This window comes from Myotis nattereri (genome assembly GCF_964212035.1).
Source record: "Myotis nattereri genome assembly, chromosome: 9".
NCBI lineage: Eukaryota > Metazoa > Chordata > Mammalia > Chiroptera > Vespertilionidae > Myotis > Myotis nattereri.
The window spans coordinates 21,598,134-21,622,234 of record NC_138084.1 but is presented as its reverse complement, the minus strand read 5'-3'; the positions used below and the strand labels follow the sequence as shown (position 1 = coordinate 21,622,234).

The 24,101-nt window shown below is 34.7% G+C and overlaps 1 protein-coding gene across 3 annotated transcripts in view; it reads left to right on the top strand.

Annotated features, from left to right (window-relative positions):
• Positions 1–1,008: 1,008 nt before the first annotated feature.
• ELP4 (elongator acetyltransferase complex subunit 4) overlaps positions 1,009–24,101 on the top strand; it is a 183,626-nt gene continuing 160,533 nt past the window's right edge. For 2 of the 3 annotated variants that reach the window (XM_081099559.1, XM_081099560.1), the window contains exons 1-3: positions 1,018–1,260; positions 8,233–8,268; positions 14,411–14,532. In XM_081099559.1, coding sequence (XP_080955685.1) covers positions 1,035–1,260; positions 8,233–8,268; positions 14,411–14,532 — 384 coding nt within the window. In that variant the 5' untranslated portion in view covers positions 1,018–1,034. Of the gene's footprint in view, positions 1,261–8,232; positions 8,269–14,410; positions 14,533–24,101 lie in introns of all 3 variants that reach the window. The other variant, XM_081099558.1, reaches the window with a different exon arrangement.

The window sequence follows — 24,101 nt, the reverse complement described above, 5'->3', positions numbered from 1 at the left end:
CATGAATGCTTTTAAAAATCACTTACCCACCACACACACACACACACACACACACACACGCTCAGTTTTAAGAAAAATTTTAAATGGAAAGACACAGCTCTAAATTACATTTTTCCCCTGCACATAAAATTCCTATTCTAATAAGAAAACTCTCATTTCAAAGTTCACAAATCACTAGGAAAATAATGTACATACACATTTCATTCTTACCAGTTTTTTTGGAAGAATACCTCAAGTAGTTTGTTATTTGAAGGTGTCTTAACAGCAAACGACAATTAAATGTGTGAACAAGGTTGTCAGAGTAACACTTGTCATTCACACCACTTATGGAAAGGGACTTTCAGAAGCATTAATTAAAATTAACAAAAGCTTGTCACGGGGACGTGCCAGAGAAGTACATTTTGTCATTTGCTCTTAGAATCAGAGGGAAACCAAAGCGGCTCCAAGCTCAAGAGTTTTCACTCTAAGGTCTACACCCAACCCACCTGCCACTGACAAACTGAGCTCAGATGCTCAGCAAGCAACTCATTAAGGCGAGTTCCGATTCCTTCAGTATAACACAACCATTTAAAAAACATTAATGACTTCAGGTGAAGACGATGAATTTTCAGACATCAGAAGAGGAAGGGGCGGGGAAATGTATCTTTCCTCTTCACAAACAAGCCTAGGTGAAAAGTCCTACTGGCAGTTGTTTGATATGTCGCTCCACCGATCGCTTCTGTAATTAAACGTGCACGAAGATACTCAAAACGAGAGCGAAGTTGTATATTACCCACCTCTTGCCCCAAAGAACCCCGGAAGGCTCTCACCCAGGGCTCACGGGGGCCTTTCTCACCTGGGTCCCGCACAAGTCCGCCGTCCTCACGCAGAGAGCACTTTTCAGCAAGACGCCTTGCTATTGGTTGACTTAAGACGGAACTCGCAGTTCTATTGGCTACGAGAGCCGCAAGGAGGCGGGAGTTGGGGGCTGGCGCTGACAGGCCGGCTATTCGAGTTCCCAGAGTTCCTATTGGGTCTACGCGGGAAGCGCCAAGATGGCGGCAGAGGGAAGCAGCGGCCCCGGCACCTGGACTCCTGGGTCTGTGGCGGCGGCGGCAGCCAGCAAACACAACGTCACCAGTTTCCAGAGAAGGGGTCCGAGAGCCAGCGGCACCGAGAGCGGCGGTTGTCGACTCGTGTCCATCGCAGGCACACGACCGTCGGTGCGGAACGGACAGCTGCTGGTATCAACCGGGCTTCCAGCCCTGGACCAGCTCTTAGGTCGGTTCAGAACAGAGATCTAGGCTCGACAGAGGGAAAGCAAGGGAGGGGACTTGCTGGGGGAGCTCGCCTGACCCCACGTGTCTGTGTGGCGCCCCCGCCTTCGGACGTGGAGAGATGGCCTGGTCTGAGAGAGAGAGAGGGAGGGAGGAGGGGTTGCATGGAGACTCGGAAATGCTGTTAACCAGCCCGGTGCTGGTGCTCCCACTGTCGCGCGGCTCCTGCCCAGCAGCCTTTTTCTAGTTGGCGGCCGGATCCCTTCGTGCTGTTACCTCGGTCAAGGGGAGTTACTCACGATGGGAGACAGGGCGGCCGTCCTCTCTAGAACCCCCTCCAGGCCTCTGCCACCCCCAGGTAGTTCGTGGTTTGGATTAACCTGCAAAAGTTGGTATCACTGTGAGAGATGGGCTTCATTGGAAGATACTGAAAAAAAACACAAAAAAAAGTAACTCCCCGTCTTCCACCGCCAGGCTGCTCATCTCCCGGTTCTGAATCTTTAAACAAACCACGTTGGCTTGAATGGGTTAAAGGTTTATGTAGATCCCAAGTTAGTTACACGCGTATCTGCTGCGTTAAATACACTTACGTTTCTGTTCGATTTTTTTTCTCTCTCAACTCATTTTAACGAGTGAAAGAAGGGCAGCTCCTAGGCGTCCCTGTTATAATCTCTGGAACCTTTCTTTCACGACAAGCCTGCTGTGAATATGCTCGTGTTGTAACTGTTACACTGAAAGGATTGCCCCGATTAGGTTGGTAGGACAGAACTCCTGTGTTAATAAAGGTTGTGAATTAGTTAATTCCTATCTGAATGCTGCTTCATTCAAAAATATGTATGTTTGTGTCTCATGACTTCTTAATAGTGTGTGATATGTGCCAGTTAAATCTTGTACACTTTCATAAAATTCTAGGAATGCCATTGCTTGTTCTTGTACTTCACTCGACAGTTTTCTCTCTGTAATCCCTCCACCCCTCGCCCCCAGCCCCACCCTGCAAGGTTTAATGCGAAGGAAAGTGACAAGGCAAGCAACCTGTGAGAAAGAATATGGTTGGGTTTTTTTTGCCTCTGTTATTTCATGTCCTTAACTGGATCTTGGTTATTTCTACATAAGTCTAAGTATTGTTTACTTAATTGTCTCAAGTCTATTGCCTTCCTAAATTGCATGGTACTACAAACAAAAATTATTCAGAATATCTCGTTGTCAAGTATTTATCTCCCTTTTTTTTTTTAACCCTTGCAACCTTACTTGGGTGTGATCCTGTATTTGAACTTAAAACTTGGAAGCTGTTTTCAAATTGAAATTCAAATATAGGATTACACCAAGTGTTTATATATATGTAATATATATTATACGTGATTATATATATTAATTCAATTGAGATATGTAATTTTACTCACTGGATCTTGAAACTCTCCAAACAAAAAGGTCACATTTCTGACGTTATATTCTTCAGTTCCTAATTAGAGTAACAAAATGTGCCTAGCACAGTTCCCGTCACTTAGTAGATTCTCAATAAGTTCTTGATTGAAAAATAAAATAATGTGTAGAAAAAAACAGCAAAAACCTGGACAAGAATTTATGAAACATGTAAGATGAAGCTCAAAAAACAGACTCAGAAATTAAGTTACATGAAAAGCCACAAAGCCATTAACAGCCTGGGCTGATCTTTAGGCTCCAGATTTAGTGCTCTGCAAATGCTACAGCTGTTTCAAACTTTTGAGAACTCTTTTCAAGTGATTTTAACCAGTCCCTGGAAGCACCCCACCAAAAAGGTAACGCAAAGCAACTTCCTCATGTGTTTCTACAGTGATATAAACTTGAACTCTAATTTCAAAATTTTCCAGGTCTGCTTGAGGATAGGGACGTTAGTATTTGACTGTAACAAGCTTATGCTAAAAATAGTGTTCATTAAGATGATTGCAATGAGTATCAGTTTTTAGAGATTTTGAAATATTTTTTACGTGTGTATAGTTAACTCTCAATGTACAAAGGAGGGGAAGAAGTCGTTATAGGAATTACTACATTTGGAATAATAATATGTGCAGAAGTATTTTAGTTGTTAACTTCTTAATGCCATTTTTGTATTTTCATGTTCTATTTTGTATGGCCCTGTGGAGCAAACCCGTTACATTTGTTTTTCATTAAAACATGATTTGAAAGTGAAACATTTGGCTGCTAATGTGTATATACATAGCTATAAGCAATTCAGATTATGTTGTTACTCACATGTTATTCGACTGGTATTCTGACAAGCGTAATATGACCATATTGTGACAAAATGCAATGATAGGATGGTATATCAGGATGATGAAACTATACTATGACATTATATTGTTGCCTAAATAAATTCAGTAATTACTGGGTAACAAGTGAATATCATATTGTTATTGCCATACAGTACAGCGATATTTTACTGTTGCCACTGTGACATCATTGTAATTTTAAGCAGAGATGCAAAATATACTTAAAAGTCATCATACAGGCTAATTAAATAATATTCTCAAATTTCTATTATTACTACTCCAAGAGCGAAGTGTTTCATAAATTTGAGAATTTCCTATATATGCATCTTTTAAACATCTAATCATATTAAATATTTTTGTTCTGTCAACTGAATTTTATTGTTAGATACTGATAGACATTTCCCAAGTGGGCTACATTTAAATTTTTCAGGTTCCGAGATTTCCTAATCCAGGTTCTCAACCCTGCCCTTTCAGGAAATTTATGTTGTTATTTGATGATACTATATGTAAATATTCCATTTTTCCTTTCCAGAACTTCCAAAGAGAGGTTATAATGGGTAAAAGATTCTGGCAGAATTTCTTTCATTCTTGCATATAAGGTGTAGTCCATTTTAGGGCCGTATCATTGAGTCTGTAGGAATTATTCCCCAGCCTCATCCTTCAAAAAGATACTTAAAGGAAAGGTGACTTCAGGCTTGACTGGGTTAACTTCTTTGCTGTTTAGGACTTAACTAAATTTTGACTGTCGGGTGAATGGCAGATAGGAATTTGGGGTAAATAATAATCCAGGAAGAGTATTCCAAAGAAGTTCGATGTAGCTGCCGTTTTCAACACTGATGTCAAAAAATAAATAATAGTGGGCTTATTTCCTTTGCTTCACTGTATCAGTCTAGAGACTGTAGGAGATGTTCATTGAGTTTGGACTCAATAAAATAATCCTGGTTATGATATTTTAGAACTAAAAGCTGTAGCTTGTTCCTTTTTTTATGTAAAATTGTTTCATGAGATTTAATTTACATAACCATTGTCACTTCATAGCTTTTTGTATTTTGATTCCTATATTTGCCCAGTCAATAATTGTTATAATTAAGAGTTGTCAGGATGTCTTATACTCCAAGAGAGAGCAGAAAAGGTAGATTTATTAATGAAATAACTGCAATTTAATTTGAGGTATGACATTAAATATTTAAGGATATTGCTATGAACTGGAAAGGATATGAACTTGTTTTTAATATAACATTTTCTCTAAAATGTCTTTCTATTCTTTTAAGCAAAACTATTCTTTTATAGAGAACACTTAAAAGGACTTATTTATTAGTTCACTGTTACTTTTTCTAAGTTTTTTTCCTTCCCCTTTTATTTTCTCTTAACTTTGAAAAGGAAGATACCCTTGTTGTAAAATAAGGGATCATTGCTGGGCCTTCATATTCTAATATATTACTTTGACGTTATTTACCCAAAATTTATAGCTTAATTAAAGATTTGTTTTGGGAAGTGTGGGGATTGAATATTCTTTCTTTAAAATAATATCGATATAATTTTCTAACTTCATACAAATTTTAAAAAAATCCTTTACCTCGTATTTAAAAAATCATAAGATAGGAAAATATTGGCACTTAATCACAAGATCTTAAATTTTCTTTAATGTTTTCTAAAGCATTAGATTTTTTTCCTAGTTTTAAGACAAAATGCTGTGTCATTTTTAAATAGAAAATCTTGATGAAATTAATACATTAAAATATTATGCTTGCAAACTCATGTAATCTTAAATGTGGGTATGATTTTTACTGCCTGTGTTTTTAGTAAGCTGGAGATAAATATATTTCTTAAGAAGGTCTAGAAGTAAAACCAAGTGTTTATTTGCCTACAGACTTAGAAAGTGTCTCCATATTTCTATAAGATACAATTAAAGAAGACCATTTTACTTCATTGTATGTTTAATAAAGATATTATAATTGCTTACTTACCTGTCAAACGTTTTAGGGATTACTGATTTTAAAGATATATTAAAAGCTAACTCTTGATGAAAATATTGTCAAAATATACTCTTGTGGTTGGTTGTTAGGCTTTCATATTTTTGCTGGGGACATAACTACAAACTTATTCGAACTTACTCTAGTTTTGGCCGGCTGCGATGGCTCAGTGGTTGAGCATTGACCTATGAACCAGGAGTTCTCAGTTGGATTCCTGGTCAGGGTGGGCTTGATCCCCAGGGCGGGGTATGCAGGAGGCAGCCAATCAATGATTCTCTCTCATCATTGATGTTTCTATCTTTCTCCCTTCTTCTTTGGAACCAATAAAAATATTTTTAAAAACTCTAGTTTAAAATACAGCTAGAACTTCAGCATATCAAGTGAGATATATCAAAATACCTTATACATAGATATTTGGGGAAAATTTGAGGTCTGTCACACTAAAATTTGGAAGACTAGAGAAACTGCTGCTGTGTGTGTGTGTATGTGTGTGTATAAGTACATCATATGCATAGAATAAAAGATTGACTTAAAAGTAGTTAATAAGATAGATTCATCTTACTAACTACTTCAAAATAACCAACCTTCAAAATGACCAACCATTACTAGAGCCAATACTAATTTGAGTAGTTAATTCACATAATAGAGAGAAAAAGCAAAATTTACTTTTGTAAGAGAAATCTTGGTGGGACATTAATTTGGTTGATAAAAGTCATTGAAATGTCCGCATTTTATGGTGTTTTACGTAATGTTGAACTTTCCAAAGATTAGAATTTTAATGTACATGAGATTTTTAAATGAGTGGTGTTTTCTGAATTATCAGGAACAGTAGCTTGTATCATTCTTACAGAAAATTACCTCCGTAGCATAGTCATTCACTATTACGGTGATCATCTTTTATAAAGCAAGAACATTTGCAGTGGTTTGTTCTAATCAGAAAATAATAGCCAGAATGGCAAGTGTAGCTCTTACGAGTACCTCTCTGGGCCAGACACCTGAGCTACGTATCACTTCATTTAATTGGGAAACTATTCCTTGATCTGTTCTTATCCCACTGTGAATAGCATTCACAAAGTATCTTTATTTCTCTAAGTATTCCTTTACATGAAGCCTGGAAACTTTATATAAATTCCTAACTTGAGAAGACATGAATGTAGACCCAGGAAAGTTGAGATAAATTTAAATCCTTCCTGTAAGATTTTGGTTAAGGAAAGAAAGGCAACTACCTTTTTGTAGTACCCACTTAAGACTAGCCCACTGCAGAGTTTTATATGCTTATATTTCATCTTGCCAGGCATGTAGCACGATAAGCCCATTTTGCAGATAAATTGGTGATTAGGTAGTTAAATGTTTATTTTTGCATGCAAGGGAAAGTAGGGAAATAAGGAGTTGGAAAGTGTCATTTAAATGTTCAAAATGGATTTAAAAATGGTCTATATGGTTTATATGTGGCACAAACTGTACATAAAACATTTAGCCTAATCTTGCCCAAAGAAAACCTTTTTTGCTCTAATCTTTTATGGCTGTTATCTTCACATAATTTTCAGTTTGTGTTTTAAGCTTCTGGTTTGAAGAACATTTGAAGTTGTCCTATGTACAGCTTTAAATGCTATAATGAAGGAATGTATCTAAATGTGAAATTAAAATATTTAGTTCTATAACAAATCTGCTTAAGCATAACAATATATAAATTTTTTCTTGTTTTTTATTGTTTTCTCTATCAATTTAGAATGTTCTGCTTATAATCATAAAATTGCCAAATGTTGTATGTTACCAAATTTTAATTATTTGAAAACAACATTTATGCTACTTACAAAGCAAAAAATAAACTCTATCAAAGAAACTTTTCATACTAAGTTTTTCTACAAAACATTTGCCACTACAAGACTTTTGGGGGAAGTTCTTAATTAGTGTTCTATTGTTTAGCCCTAAAGCATCCTAATTACATTGTGTTCAATTGTCCAACAACGTTGAGTATTTTGTTTTGTTTTTTAGAGTTTGTATTCCATTTATTACAACAGCATCTGTATACATTTGAAGACTGTTAGAAATGTAGTTGAATGTTGTATCTTTTTAGTGTAGTTCTAGTTTCCTAAAACTTGATTTTAAATTGATCTTTTATGAATCTTATTTGAGTTATATGTTCATCATCATATTATCCCAATTCAGATACTTAAAAGAACATTTTCTAGTTATAATGAAATTTTATTTTGTGATTGTGACATTTTTGTTTGAAATGACAAATATAATGTTTATTTTAAATTCTAGATATATTTAGAGCATGTCCAGACTTTGTGTATGTTATTCATAATGAAAAAATCCGTTTTAATTATCAGGATTTTTTCTCCAAGGCCCATTAAATATGAAGATAAAGATTTAGGTGGAATTTCTTTTCTTTAGTAGTTAAGTGTGCACAGTTAGGTCTTGGCTATTGAGTTAATTTATTAACAAGTGCTAAATATAACATTTTTGAAATGCTTAACCACTGTTATGTTGAATGCTGCATGGCCCTGTCAGGAGAATGGAGGATAGTACAGTATACTGCGAAAGTAATTGCAATGTGTAGTGTGTAATTACACATAATATGTAATTATTTCATAATAGCACCTTAAGCAAAGTATTGCAAAAGTGATTAAAATGTTGTTTTCAACAGCATTTTTAAAGTTATTGGAAATCTGTCCTTGGTAAAGCCTAACTTTTATGCTAAAAGTAATGTGAAAACATAGATTAATTTTCTTCATTTTGTTTTATTTTCAGGTGGAGGTTTGGCTGTTGGAACAGTTCTTCTTATTGGTTAGTATAGCATATATATTTCTGCTTTCTGATCAGTTTTCTGTTGTGCGTAATGATTTTACAGGTTTTCCTATTCTGAAATAACTAGTAAGTATTTAACTTTCTGCAGGAGTTAAGTAATATTAAAGAGAAATTGTCTTAAGTTCTAATTTAAATTTAAACTTTGATCTGAACTTAAAATAAATTAGGCAAGTATATCTGATAATGTAGCTCTTAGAAATGTTCACAGGGCACTGTCCTTCATTTTTTAAAAAAAGACTAGAATTAGTGCCAATTGATTTTTCTGGAGAATCTCATAGTTAGAGTGAGATTATCAGAGTGATTAAGAAGTTGATGTGCTAACAAGTTCATTGTATATATCTCAGATTTTTATCATTATTTTCTTCTTATAGAAAGAAAAGTAACAAACTGATAAATCACATTTTTGTTTATCTTTAAAAGTACAATGGTTCTTATTTAAATATACATTCATAATACCATTTCCCTTACTGTTTTTAGTTTAGATTGGAGAATTGTGGAAATGAAATAAACCTTGGCAGTTACATCAAAGCTCCCATCCAGCCACCAATCACTTTTCCATAATCCTTGACAGATATCAAAACAATTTGAGTACAAATTATCTAGTTAAAATAACTCAGTACTTCACAAAGCAATGTGTGTTGTTGAAAATACTATGATTTATTAGAAAGTTCCTTTTCTTAATGTTTACTCCGTCTACTTATAACTGATTTTCGTTCCTAGTTTTGCCCTCCATATTAATAATACAGAATTTATCTACTCTTTCACATGACACTCTTAAAATATTAGAAAATAACTGTTTTAACATCTAAAATCTTATCCAAACTAAATAGACATAGTTTGTTAAATTAGTTTTTATGTATCTTGGTTTTCATCCTGGTTTTTTTCTTGTCACATCTAGTCTAGCATTGTCTCTTCAGCTGAATCCAGAACGGGATACAATATTCCACATTTAGAATGACCTATACTAGAATTCTAGAAATGATGTATCTGTCCCATATTTTAAAATTTATCTTTATTATACATAAAAAATACTTGAAGGACTTTGTGGAAAAAATAACTTACAGTTTTTATATAAATAAATAAATACATAACATACAAAAGAATATATAGAAAAAAAAATAAGTTTTTCTTGCAGTTCCTCAGTCCCCATACCCAGAGACAATACTGCCCTGGTAGCCCATTTAAATATTTCTACGTAAGAAATATACTTGGGAGCATTTAGCACCTTTGCCTTTTCCATTTAATACATCTTAGAGAAAAGTCCTTGTGCCTTCATATAGATATACTTTATTCTTAACAGCATAGGATTTCATTGTATGGATATGCTATAATTTATTTAAATCATTTAGGTTAATTCCTTTTTTTATATTACTAACAATGCTATTGTGCAGATCTTGTATGTAAGCTTTGCATACATGTGTAGACATAGCTTACTTAGCTGCCTCCTCCAGGCTCCCTTACCAGGGATTAAACCTGAAACCCAGGCATGTGCCCTGACCAGGAATTGAACAGGCAACCTTTCAGTGCACAGATGATGCCCAACCAACTGAGCCACACCAACCAGGGCAACTGTTCCAAGTTGTAATAACTGAAATTGGTGGTGAGAAAATCAAGTAATCAGCTCTAGGTATCATTAAGAGATGAGAAAAGATTTTCATAGCATAGTGGAAAGTAGTGACTAGAAAGAATAAATAAAAACACTTCATATTTATATACTAAAGAATTGAGAGCTCTATATAAACTGTGTGTGTGTATATATATATATATATATATATATATATATATATATATATATATATATATAATGGCTAAAGAAATAGTGAAACTGAGAGCAAGAAGTGTCTTAACCGGGGAAAATTGTCCACAGCCATACCTGCAATAAACAAATGAAATAAGATAAAGATTTAAAAGTGTCAGGAAAATAGATAATTAGAAAGTCATTGTTGACTTTCATAGTCCCAGTGAAATGATAGGAGCAGCTCATTTAGACTTTGATATAAAGAAAAATTGATACTCCTCTTCTTCCCATCCTCTGGCTTCAGTCTACCCATTGGGGGCCTAATGAACAAGTGTAATTCCATTTCCATATGATAGCCTGTCAAATATTTAAGGACAGCTCCCTTGCATCCCTTAGCTCTCTCTTTCTTCAAGCTAAATATCTCATTTCTCATGCTTTCAGGTCCCTTGACCATCCTGCTCACACCATTCTGAAGATACTTTAGTTTATGTAAATACCCAAGTGAAATATATTATTGTCAGTCTGGTTGACTACTAGAATAGATGAGGACAATCAGCTCTCTCAACCTAGGAATTAGACTATTAATTCTGGCCAGAACCACATTTGCTTTTTGGCAGTTCTGTCACATCATTATCATTTTTGCTTGCCCAGTGTTAAGGGGATTCACTAAATAGATTAATTAAATGCTTATTATACAACTTCAGAATTTGTTTCACAAAATTGGTAATTTTCAGCTTGAAGAGCATAGTGTTTTTGCTAATCCCTAAATAGGTGATGTTCCTCCTGTTAGTTTTTTGAGCCTCAAAGGAGTATGAAAAAATATAGTTAATAACTATTAGAAAGAGAGAGGGAGATCCTGTGAGTGTGTGTGTGTGTGTGTTATGATAGGGTGTGTTTTCAGCAAACTACAGTAGATCTGGCTGATTTATAAGACAAAGATAGATTTTTGTTTGTTGTTTGTTTCCCTTAATTAATTCTACAAATATTTACTAGATATACACTATGTGTCCAATACTAGGGATATACCATTGGGAAGTGTTCTCTGCCATGAAGATCTTGTAGCTTGGTGGGGAAATTTCAATGATGTGTATTAAAGGCTATAATAAGGGTTAACAAGATGCTGTCTGAAGCATGTGATCATCTCATCCAGCCTCGAGAAAGTCTTTTCCAAAAATGCGGTTATCTAATCTGGGTCTGGGAGGGTTTGAGGGAATTAGCTAGCTGCTCCTCAGAACTTTTTGTATATTGTATTCTGAAATTAAGATGGTTGATGAGGTTGTTCAGATTTTCTATTTTTTTTAACGTTTTGTTTCTTCAGCTCTGTCAATTACTAAGATGTGTATAATAAAATCGCCAAATATAATTTACATTTTCTGAGTTCTGTCAATTTTCCTTTAAACAGTTGTATTTTTTTATGAAATTCAAAGTACAGACAGTACTTTATCCACATACAGACAGTCCTCGGGTTATGTCGGACCCGATGTACGTCATTTCGTGGTTACCTCGCCATCTCCCATTTACAGTATTTATAAAAAAAAAAGTTCCATCATTTCGACGTCTGTACATATGTGCTTTATGTTTTTATTATTTATTTACCACAAGTAAAGGTCAGGAATTGTTATCTTTCTTTTAAATTTTTTTTACTGTTTCACTTCATTCCTGCTGTGTATGTGCTCCATGTGAGTGACGTAGGTGCTTATGTAGGTGGGTTCTGACTTAGGGTAAAAATCTCGTTACATCGCGCCATACGAAGGGATCTCCAACGTAACCCGAGGACGCACTGTACATGCATATCTGTGTATAAATACATAATACACAATCACAGTGTTTTATAATTTCCCATCAATTTGTATTCTTTTTTCCTTCCTATAAATGTAAGTTACCATGTTGTGCCATTTTCCTTTACCTTCTAATGATCTATAATACAAGTCAGCTGTCGATGAATTGCCTCAGTTTTCACCTTAATTTTTGTTAATTCTCACCTGAGAATATGTTTAGAGAGAGGAAGGGAGAAAGAAAGAGAGAAAGATCAATGTGAGAGAAACAAGGCTGGGCTGCCTCCCATTTGCGCTCTGACTGGACATCATACCCACAGCCTAGGTATGTTCCCTGACTGGGAATCAAACCCACAGTCTTTTGGTGTATGGGATGATGCTCAAACCAAGCCAGCTGGCCAGGGCTGACCTCAATTTTTTAATGTATTTTGTGAATTTACAACTTTCGGCTAAGTTGGATTTGTTTTTCAACTCTTTGAATATATAATTACCATTTCTTCTGGCCTTCATTGTTTCTGATGACAAATCACTTGTTAATTGTATTGTTGTACCCCTGTATATCATACCATTTTCCCCTTCTGCTTCCAAAATTATGAGGTTCTTAGATTTGGTTTCTTTGCATTTATCCTAGTAAAGGTTTCCTGTGCTTCTTGGATCTGTAACTGAATATTTTCATCAAACTTGGGGAAGTTTTGGCCATATTTTGGCCATGACTTCTTTAAATATTGTTTCTGCTACTTTCTGTCTCAGTGTCTAGGACTCCAATTAAACACATGCTCCACATGTTTCAAGTTCTGTTCAATTTTCTATGTTCTTCAGATTGCATATTTTCTGCTGATCTGCCTTCATGTGTTGTTTTTTCTTCTATCTTTAATCTACTCATGAGATCACCAAGTAAATTTTTTATTTAAAGAACCATAATTTTAAGGTATAAATTTTCTGTCTACTTCATTTTTATAGTTTTCATTTCTCTGTTGATTTTTTTCTGTTTACTTATTGATACCATATGTTTGGGGTTTTTTTGTTGTTTTTTAAGGTTCAAAATTATTATTTATTTATTTTTAAATCTTTAATTTCTTTATTGGTTAAGGTAGTACAAGTGTGTCCTCACCACCACCCCCCCCATTAACCCCTAACCTCCCCCACCCCCCCTCACTCATGCTTTCATCCCCCTGTTGTCCATGCCCATTGGTTTGGCTTATATGCACGCATACAAGTCCTTTGCTTGATCTCTTCCCCTTACCCCCACCCTCCCCTACTTTCCCTCTGGGGATTGATAGTCTGATCACTGTTTCATACCATATGTTTTTAATACTTTATATTCATTTTTCTTTAATTCTTTGAACATATTTATAATAGCTGTTTTGAAGTATTTTTTTGTTGTTAATCCTCACCGTAGGGTATTTTTTCCATTGCTTTTTATAGAGTGGGAGCGGGGAGAGTGAAAAAGAAAGAGAGAGAGTGAGAGAAACATCAGTGTGAGAAAGACACATCATTTGGTTGCCTCCTACATGTGCCCTGACTGAGGCCAGGTACATGCCCTTGACTGGAATCAAACCTGCGAACCTTTCGCTGTGCGGGCTGATGCTCTAACCACCAAGAACACCAGCTGGGGCTGAAGTCTTTTTCTTTTAAATCCCACTTTTGAGAGCATTTGGAATCAGTTTCTTTGGAGTGTGTTTTCCTTAGTCTGGATCATATTCAGTAATTTTGGTTGAAATCTGTATATTGTAAATAATAACATTGTAATGGTTTTGCATTTTATTATGTTTTTCTGAAGATTACTAGTTTTTTGCTTTAATAGGTAGTTAGCTTGCCTGGACTTAAATTATTAATTCATTTTAGTATACTACGCAGCAGATAATATCTCTGTTCAGTTTTTGTACCCTTCAGTGTTGCTTTTTTAGCCTGGTCACACAAGATTGGTTATTGGAATCACCAAGTTTACTCGGTGGCCAAATATTTGTACAAAATACATACTCGGATTTTGGGTTTACACTTTCTGTAATCCTCAGCCTTAGTTCTGTTCTCTGACAACTCAAGTCAATAGACTTTAGCTTTTTATAGTATAAAATTCTGCTCTCAGATTGGGAAAAGCATGCCTTCAAAAGGAGCAGCAAATTTGCAAATCTCACGTGCATAACCCTCTAAATTTTGTGGCTAGCGGAGGTGGTGTAATAGATGGAGAATGATTTTTATAAAAGTCAGGAAGACTCTATTAAGAGTATCTATTTCAAAATAAGAGTTTCTCTCAGTGGTTCTCAACCTTCTGGCCCTTTAAATACAGTTCCTCATGTTGTGACCCAACCATAAAATTATTTTCGTTGCTACTTTATAACTGTAATGTTGCTACTGTTATGAATCGTAATGTAAATATCTGATATGCAGGATGGTCTTAGGCGACCCCTGTGAAAGGGTCATTCCACCGCCAAAGGGGTCGCGACCCACAGGTTGAGAACCGCTGTTTAGCCTATCTAACTGTACCTTAGGAAAACATAATCATCGCCCCACCTCCTATAATTGTTTTAAAGAGAAAAATTATAAAAACACCTGCTTGTTCGTGGTATTCGGTAGGATTCTTATTATATTATTTTTTTCTTTTTTACAGAAGAGGATAAATATAATACTTATTCTCCTTTGCTCTTCAAGTATTTCCTGGCAGAAGGAATCGTCGCTGGGCATACTTCATTGGTCGCATCTGCAAAAGAAGACCCTGCTGACATATTACAGGTATAGATTAGATTGTATTCTATATATTCAGTATTGTATCTTGAATATTTTATGAAAACATTATTTATATTTAGAAGAAAAGAATATGTTTGTACATATACAAACTATGTTTATATGCAATAATGCAGTGGTTCTCAACCTGTGGGTCGCGACCCTTTTGGCGGTCAAATGACCCTTTCACAGGGTTCGCCTAAGACCATCCTGCATATCAGATATTTACATTACGATTCATAACAGTAGCAACATTACAGTTATGAAGTAGCAACAGAAATAATTTTATGGTTGGGTCACAACATGAGACACTGTATTTAAACGGCCAGAAGGTTGAGAACCACTGCACTAATGGATTCCTACATGCATTTTTTTTTGTCTTAAAAGTATCAAATTTATTTAAGCAGATAGTTTCCTCTTTTTGGAAGAATAATTTCTTGAGTTTGAGAGAGAGAAAAACATTGATGTGAGAGCAGAACATCACTTGGCTGCCTCCTGCATGCCCTCTACCGGGGATCGAGCCCGCCACCCATAAGTCATGGAATAAGTAACAATTCATTTACAATGAACCATATCATATTTGATGAATTAGTGTAACAGGATATTTAGGAAAGAAATATGAAAATTAAGACTATCATCTTCAGAATTATTTTATGGACTTTAAATCCATAAGTAAAAATTAAAATAATATCTTAATAATTTGAAAGCGTTCTTTTATTTCCCAAAATATCACCTTTTACTCAAATACTGAACTCATTTGTTAAGATCTTATTCATTGTACCACATATCTTTTGCTTTCTTGGATTCTTTGATTATAAATGATATCAGAGATACCAGTTGATTTAGAATTAGTTGTAGCAGTATTATTTGATAAACAATGTAAAGTTTTAATTTCTATTAAAAAGGTTTCTTTTCCTTCTGTTAATTTGGTGTCAAGATTAAGTCTGTGTTTTCTCTTCATCTTCAAATTACTGATCATGGAGCAAAAATTAGAATTCTGAATCCAGGGAGTGATCGTTTGTTTGCTCTTAGTCATTAAAGTACAGACAGTCTGGTCATTCTGAGTAAATAGAATACAAAAGTATCTCAGATCTATCTTGTTTTTTGTGTTCTGCCAAAAATTGAAATAGCTGTAAGAATGAAGTTAAAGAAAAACTCCTTGGTTGGCCAGATATTTTTTAATGTTTTTTGTTGTTTTTGTTATACTTACTTCCAAAGTTGTAGCTTTAATACATCATGTTAAAATAGTAAAAAATAATTCTGGCCCTTCTGTCATTCTACTTTGCAAGCTTTGTTGCATGCTCAATAACATAATACATTTTTCCATGCATTCTTAATTTTTTAGACTGTATAATATTTATTGTATTTCCTATCAAAACTATTTTGTCACTATATACGTTTTGTCCACAGTATAAGGACAAATATTAGACAAGCCCTTTGAAGGCAGAATTGTAATCAGTGTATGTTCCCTTCATTTGTTTGTCAACAATTTATTTGTTCAGAAAATTATCAGAACATACACTTTTCAATGCATATAATTCTGAAGTGCTAGCTGAGTCAACATTTGCTGTTTGACCCCAGGGATTCCCTTTTCCACCCCCCAACTTCCCCCCCCCCCCCCCCCGACCCTTGCTACTCCTGAGAGCTTATTTAAAATTTGAAATTCTTCTCTGGCAGCTACAATTAGAGCTTCTTTGGCAATCTAAAAAGACTAAGAAGAAACATGCAAAGGCTCAATACTATTCCAGCGACCTACATTTGTAGCCAGCTTTTAAAAGAGGGCATGTGCCTTATTTTCCAACAGGAATGAAAGTTAAAAGTATAAAGGAAAATAAACCCAATTCTCTGTCACTAGCTTGTGAAAACCATCTCTGATATAACATTAAAATAAACACACATTTGTATTTGATGTTTGTGCATCGGCCAACAAAAAAAGGGCTTTTGCATGCAGAAAGGTAACTTAAGTCATATAGTAAAAATTCCATACTCTAATATTTATCCTCAAGAAGGTGAAATATATATGGGATCTGGGCTTAGATTTTAATTTCTGTGTTGCTACTTAACTAGTGGCAGGATCTTGTACAAGTCACTTAACCTTTCATATTAAGATAGGGATAATACCTAGCTACCTCATTCCAGAGTTCCAAATTTAAAATATCTGGAAGGTTTGCTTTCTAAATCACACACATCGCTTTCAAAAATTTTATTTCAAGCTCATCAAAAAATGAATTGTTGTACTTGATGGTTATTGTTATGCTCAAAAGAAATGTTAAAATCTTAGCACTATTATATAGCACTTTATCATTCTTTGAAAATAAGCCATAAAGGCCAGAATTGAGAATATTAGAAGTAGAGTTCATTTTTCTTCTAAATACTTTTACCAAAAAAAAAAAAAAGTAGTTAGAAGAAAATATTCAGTCCTTTTGAATTACATGACTTGAAATTCCGAAAACCAGAATCATTAAAAGTAAAAAGAATACTTTTTCATCAGCTCCCAAATTAACATATTATCCCTGTAAATGAAATATTAAAGGATACCATGAAAAGAAGGCAGCACACCACCAAAGATAATAGATTAAGCAGACAGTATAGAAGGATAACTTTGCGGTGTGACAAACTCAAAGAAGGCAGGGCTACTTCTCCAACTAGTGTTGGGATGATTCTTCAGTGGCCAGTCTTTCTTTCCTAAAATGTTAACTTTTGTTTAACAAAAAATGATAAGCAGTTGCAGAAAGTGGCCTTAGCTCACCACATCCATCTTTTAATATTCTGGAATAGTAATGAACTCAGAAGCATTTGAAATGTTCTACATTTTTGTAAAATATTCTTACTTCAGTTGTGTTATTTATGTGCGTGTGTAGCTAAAGGACTGTGCTACATTTCAGAAACAAGGTAGAGAGTATTAAACTGAAGATGAATAGGAAGTAGAAAGTAGAGCTGTGACTATGAAGTGAAACTTCTTACCTTTATATTCTTAAAACAGATTACAATATACAGAGTGCTATAGAATTAAAGAAAATCGATTTTATGCCTTTATTTAGGACTCAATGAGCAGAAAGAATCAGTTTTGTTCTATTGACACCTAATGTACTACAGGCTGTAATTTTCAAATTTAATAAAAATAAAGGGCTATCCAATTTCATTTAGTACCCCACAATACCCTAAGGATTTTGGTTGGTGACATTTTCCATAAGCTGGATTTATTCTGGAAAAATAAAAGAATATGACATCAGACAAAACCAGTCGCTTGTGTGTTTCTGAGCCAGTGTTTAACTGATCAGGATCTCTTAAATGAAGATAAATGCCGAATTTGATTCCTAATTGAGATTTCTTTGACAGTAGATATTCCTGAAACTTTAGAATATATCTTTTCCAACAATGTAAAAATTTTAGTTACCTGAATTTAATAAATAATTATGAGATTATTGTCACTATCCTAATATAATTATATTTAGAAATGTTTTAGTTATATCAGGCTTTTATAAATTAGTTTATAGTCAATAAGGTTAATTAGTACTTTAAGGAATTTTGCAAGAATCCTATGCCAAGATAAGAATCCGTCTATAACTCAAATTATTGCATAACCTGTTTATTTAATATAGATTTTCATATATCATATTTTGTTAAAAACCGGTTACTCTACACCCTTATACAATAAACATTTACTAAAGAAGATCATTGCACATGATCTCACCAACTAAACCTGCTAATACCAGTGAATTTGTGGATAATTTAGTCTACTTAAAATGTATGACTTTTAAAAATGTCTTTATGGCCACTGGTTTGGCTCAGTGGATAGAGCGTTGACCTGCGGACTCAGGGGTCCCAGGTTTGATTCCAGTCAAAGGCATGTACCTTGGTTGTGGGCACATACCCAGTAGGGACTGTGCAGGAGGCAGCTGATTGATGTTTCTCTCTCATCGATGTTTCTAACTCTCTATCCCTCTCCATTCCTCTCTGTAAAAAATCAATAAAAATATAAATATTTTTTAAAAATGTCTTTATGTAGCATTACCTATACTCTGGATTTCCATATCATCTACATTTCCCAATGTTTTAACAATTGAAGTCGCCTTTCTCCCATATACTTTTTTAAAAATTAAATATATCTTTTTTATTGAAAGTATTACAAATGTCCCCTTTTTTCTCCCCATTGACTCCCTTCCCCCCACTCCTGTCCCCTCCTCAGGCCTTTCTGTGTCAATGGGTTACACATGTGTACATGTAAGTTTTTTGGTTGATCTCTGTCCTCCCCCCACTCCCCTTCCCTTGAGGATCCTCAGTCTGTCGCATGCTTCCTTGTCTCTGGATCTATTTTGTTTGTCAGTTTGTTTTATTCATTAGATTCCACATATAAGTGAGATCATATATTTTTTAATATTTAACTAGAGATAATGTGAAGGGCAGACATACTTTTAATATATGGATACTCAGGTTGGATATTTGGTGTACTTTGTATTCACATTATGATAATAATATCTTTGGATTTGTTTATCTTTCAGACAATAAATATCCCCCCTCCCCCAAAAACAAACAAACAAACAAAAAAAAACACTCAAAATCAACAAAGTAATATACTTAGACAATATAATACACTTGTTGATTCATGGATAATGCTTAAGTAGTATTAATTATACAGTTACCAAAACCTGCAAGGATCAAAAGATTTTAAGAAGGATTTCTCATGCTGCATGGATTATGTTGCTACATAATAGCTCAGTAGTACTTCTGCTGAATTGTAAAATAGCTTAGAGAGGAGTATGATGCCTATAGTTGGTGTAATGCATTGGTAATTAAGAGGTGGGAGGTTAGGCTTCATTAACTGCTGAGGGATTGTATCTTGGGTTTTATTATGCCCTAGAGAACATAAAAAGTGAGAAGGGTCAAACTGTTGGAATCAGATTTTGCTTGTGCATCTGCCAAAACAAAGATCACAAACTAATATAGCAGTAGGCAAAGAATAGCTTGAATTGAAAGGGAACAAATATATTTGCAGCATCTAATGGATAAGGATAAATGTTTCTGATGAAAAAATAAATATACTTAAATACTGGGGTATATTTTAGTATTGGAAGTTTGTAATAATTTTATTTCATATGGGGTTTTTTTAAGTAGAATAAATAGTTCTTTTTGTCTGAAAGTAGGGTCAGTTTCTTTATTATGTTACTTTTCTAACCTGATTCAATTAATTAAAAGAGGTAGAGAAATTTTATATTTCCAAGCCTACTTTCTATATGGAATTTATGAAGCCTGCTTCTTACTTTTTAATTCCTTATCCTTGCTACCCAATATATGGAAACTCTAAGCACCACATTGCAGGAAATAACCAAAAATCTGATATTCTTTCTTTTAGAAAACAAGAATATGACAACAATACAGTGTGTTATAAAGGGCTAGACAGTAAATATTTTTGGCTTCGCAGGCCATATGGTCTTTATTACAACTAGTCAGTTCTTGTATCACTAAAACAGCCATAGACAATTCCTAAACAAATGGGCATGACTGTGGTCCAATAAAACTTTATTTACAAAAACAGGTAGCTGGCTGACTTTGACTTACAGGCTATAATTTGCTGATCCCTTCAGTACCCCGAAGCCACTAAGATTTCCTACTTTGTCGTTTTCTGAAAATTTGTTGTTATTCTTTCCCTATTGAATTGCCTTGGCACCAATGTAGTAAATCTGTTAACTGAATATATGGGTGTCTTTCTCAACTGTTCTGTTCTCTTTCATTAAATCATGTTTATCTTTCTACTTGTATAATGTCTTGAAACCAGGTATTTTTTTTAGTATAAAATTATAAAATACTTCAATAATTTTAATTATGATTATATGTTGTTATATTTTTGTTAATCAGTCTAAAGAAAATATAAACACATTAAAATTAATTTCTCCTTTTTTACATATTAAATGTAGCTTTTAGAAATTAAACATGTGGCTCACATTTGTGGCTCAAATTAAATTTTTTTTAAAATAAAAATACCTCTAGTTTTCTGTGATTTAGTGAAAGTAAAATGAACATACAATCTAAGTGGCAGGGTAACAGTGCCTGGAATGCAGTTGGCTCACAATACATGGTTTTATTTTTCCATTATGTTTATATTATTATTATTTTAATTCTGTATTATTTGAAGTATTATATATGTCTCCTTTTCCTCCCATTGACCTCTCCCCTGCCACTCCCACCCCCAGCACATGCCTTCACCCCATATTGTCTGTGTCCATTGGTAATGCTTTTACTAGTATGCATGCATACAAGTCCTTTGGTTAATCTCTTCCTCCACAACATACACACACCCTTCTCTGCCTTCACTCTGAGGTTTGACAGTCTGTTCAGTGCTTCTCTGTCTCTGGATCTATTTTTGTTCATCAGTGTATGTTGTTGATTATATTCCACAAATGAGTGAGATCATGTGGTATTTATCTTTCTCTGACTGGCTTCTTTTGCTTAGTATAATGTTCTCCGTGTCCATCCATGCTGTTGTAAATGGTACAAGTTCCTTCTTTTTTACAGCAGTGTAGTATTCCGTTGTGTAGATGTACCACAGTTTTTTAATCCACTCATCTGCTGATGGACACTTAGGCTGTTTCCAAATCTTAGCTATTGTAAATTGTGCTGCTTTGAACATAGGGGTGCATATATCCTTTCTGATAAGTGTTTCTAGTTTCTTGGGATATATTCCTAGAAGTGGGATTACTGGGTCAAATTGGAGTTCCATTTTGAATTTTTTGAGGAAACTCCATACTGTTTTCCACAGTGGCTGCACCAGCCTGCATTTCCACGAGGGTTCCCTTTTCTCCACATCCTTGCCAGCACTTGTTTGATTTGTTGATGATAGCCATTCTGACAGGTGTCATACGGTATCTTGTTGTTTTGATTTGCACCTCTCGGATGATTAGTGACTTTGAGCATGTTTTCATATGTCTCTTGGCCTGTTTATGAAATCGAGTATTTTTAAGTCTTCTATCTTTTTTCTTTTGCAAACTTGTCATGGGAGTGGCAGCTCTGAGGACCTCTGATCACATTTGGGGTTCTTAAAAATCCAAGAAGTTCAACAGCCTTCCCCTCAATTCCATTCTGCCTTGTGTGTTCCCTTTAGTTTAAACTGTCAGTGTCTGTACCGTTGTAATTCCATCTCTATTCCTGGATTCTGCTGAGATGGCTGCTTTAATCCACGTATCACGCCCATGATCTCTTTATCAAATGGTTGTTCAGCCATAACCTTACTGTACCTTCAGAATAAGCTTTTTCATTTTTTGCATTATGGATAAGCTAAGATTTTTCCAATTAAAGTTCTGTTTTCTTTTTGCTGAAATTTCTTTGTTAATTCATTTCTCTCTTTTTACATTTTACCCAAAGCACTTAGGAGGAACCATGCTGTTCCTTCAAAACTTGGCTTAGAAATCTCCTCAGCTAAAATCCATTTTCATCACTTCCAAAGCAGTACTTTCTACAAAACACTAGAACACAAGTCAGCCAAGTCTTTTGTCACTTAATAATGTTTTTAATAATATATTCCTCATTTTCCTCCCGTTTTCAATAATATGTTCCTCATTTCCATCTGAGACTTCACTAGAATCGCCCTTAACTTCTCTAACTTCTAGCTTGCATATCAAAACTCTTCCAGCCTTTGGAATTATCCAATTCCAAAACCACTTTCATATTTTTAGGAATTTATTACAGCAGTAGCCATTTTTTTAGTACTAGAATCCCTCTTGGTCATCTTGGGCTGCCATAGCAAAACACCATAGACTAGGACACTTAAACACAGATTTGTTTTCTCACAGTTCTAGGGGTTGGGATTAGCTAGTGGAGTCTCTCTAAAGGTATTTTCTCTTAATTTTGTCAGTTTCCCCAGGGAGGAATCTTCTAATCTCCCAATCTCCTGCCTGCCCTGCCTAAGGAGAGCTTCTGGCCTTCTGAGAGTTTAGCAGTGGGAGTCAGCTGAGTCTGTGTGTATGGTAAGGGGAAGCTGCCTTGCCCTTCTGCCTGAGGATTTTAGTGTTCCTAGTCTTACACATGATGTCTCACCCCTGCTCTCTGTCGTGCTCCGGCTTCCAGAGTTTGTCCGACTTGACCTCTCCATTTCTCTTGCACAGTCAGGGAGGAGGAGTATCCTGGCTCTGTGGGGAAATGGAGGGTCCCAGGGTCTTATTGTTTCTTTTAAAGACTTTCAACAAATTTTCCTGTTTACACACAAGAGTGTTACTCCTTGCTTGCTGCAATTGCTGGTTTGCTTTTCAGGTATCACAGTTGTTGAGGTTTGTTAAAGCCAAGTAGTAGAAACTGGATTGTTTCATATTTTTCTCTATTATTTTCTAAATGTTTATGTATCTCAGAGAAAATAATTTGAGATGCAAAGGACATCTTATAAACAATGTTTATTGTATTATTCTCGGACTGCAGACAACCTAAAGGTTCAACAGTAGGAAATGATCAATTGAATGTTAATTAAGCCATTTAATACAATATGCAGCCATTGAAAATCTTACTTTAAACAAAAAGGTGGAAATGCTCACAATATCATAATTATAGAATTCAAATACTATATGTTCTAATAGGCAAATAGTTAATATACATTTTTTAAAATATATGTAAAAGACTGAAGGGAAATACTCAAATATGTTCAGAGTTATTATTCCTGGTTAGTTGATTAATAGGTTATCGTTTTCTTTTTCATATGTTTTTATATCACATAATCTCACTCCTATGTGGAAGCTAATTAACAAAATAAACTGATGAGTGGAGTGGATCCAGAGACATGGAAGCACAGAACAGAGCACGGAATCTCGGCGAGAAGGCCAGGGAGGGTGCGTGGGTGGAAGGTGATCAGCCAAAGAACTTGTATACATATATGCATAACACATGGGCACAGACAATAGGGTAGTGAAAGCCTGGGGTGGGGGCTGGCTGGAGGGAGTCAATGGGGCAAAAAGGAGGATATATGTAATACTTTCAACAATAAAGATTAAAAAAAGAAAAAGGAACCTAGTGACTCCTACATCTTAATAGGCTTCATAATCACATTTCTAAACTTACTGGAGAATATGTTAATGTCGCTTGAAGCAAAGAATCATTGATCAGTTCAACAATTTTTTCACTTTTACTTCATTTTTGTTTTATAAATTAAATTACAAAATTATTTAATAGCATTTTATCATAGACTGCTTTTATGGAAGTATTTGTCTAACATATCTATGTATGTATACACATAAGTATATGCTGTGAATGTCACTAATGATTATTGTGGGAGAGGTTGGCTTTTTTTACTTTATTCTTTTGTCGTAGTTATTATTGTGTCCCTGGGATGAAAAAAATTGTTAACCCAAATATTTATATTAGTAACTGGTATTGACAGTCAAAATGTGTGGTCCTGAGTATTGGTTAAGACAGTTATTTGACTGAATTCATATAATCGAACATTACTTGAGTGCTTAATATGTGGTATGCACCATTCTCTATATTTTACATTTTTAATTCATTTTTTCCTTACAACAATGCATTGAAGTAAATACTTTTTTTCCTATTCTTCAGATAATAAATGGAGACATAGAGAAGTCCAGTAGGTGTTCAGCATA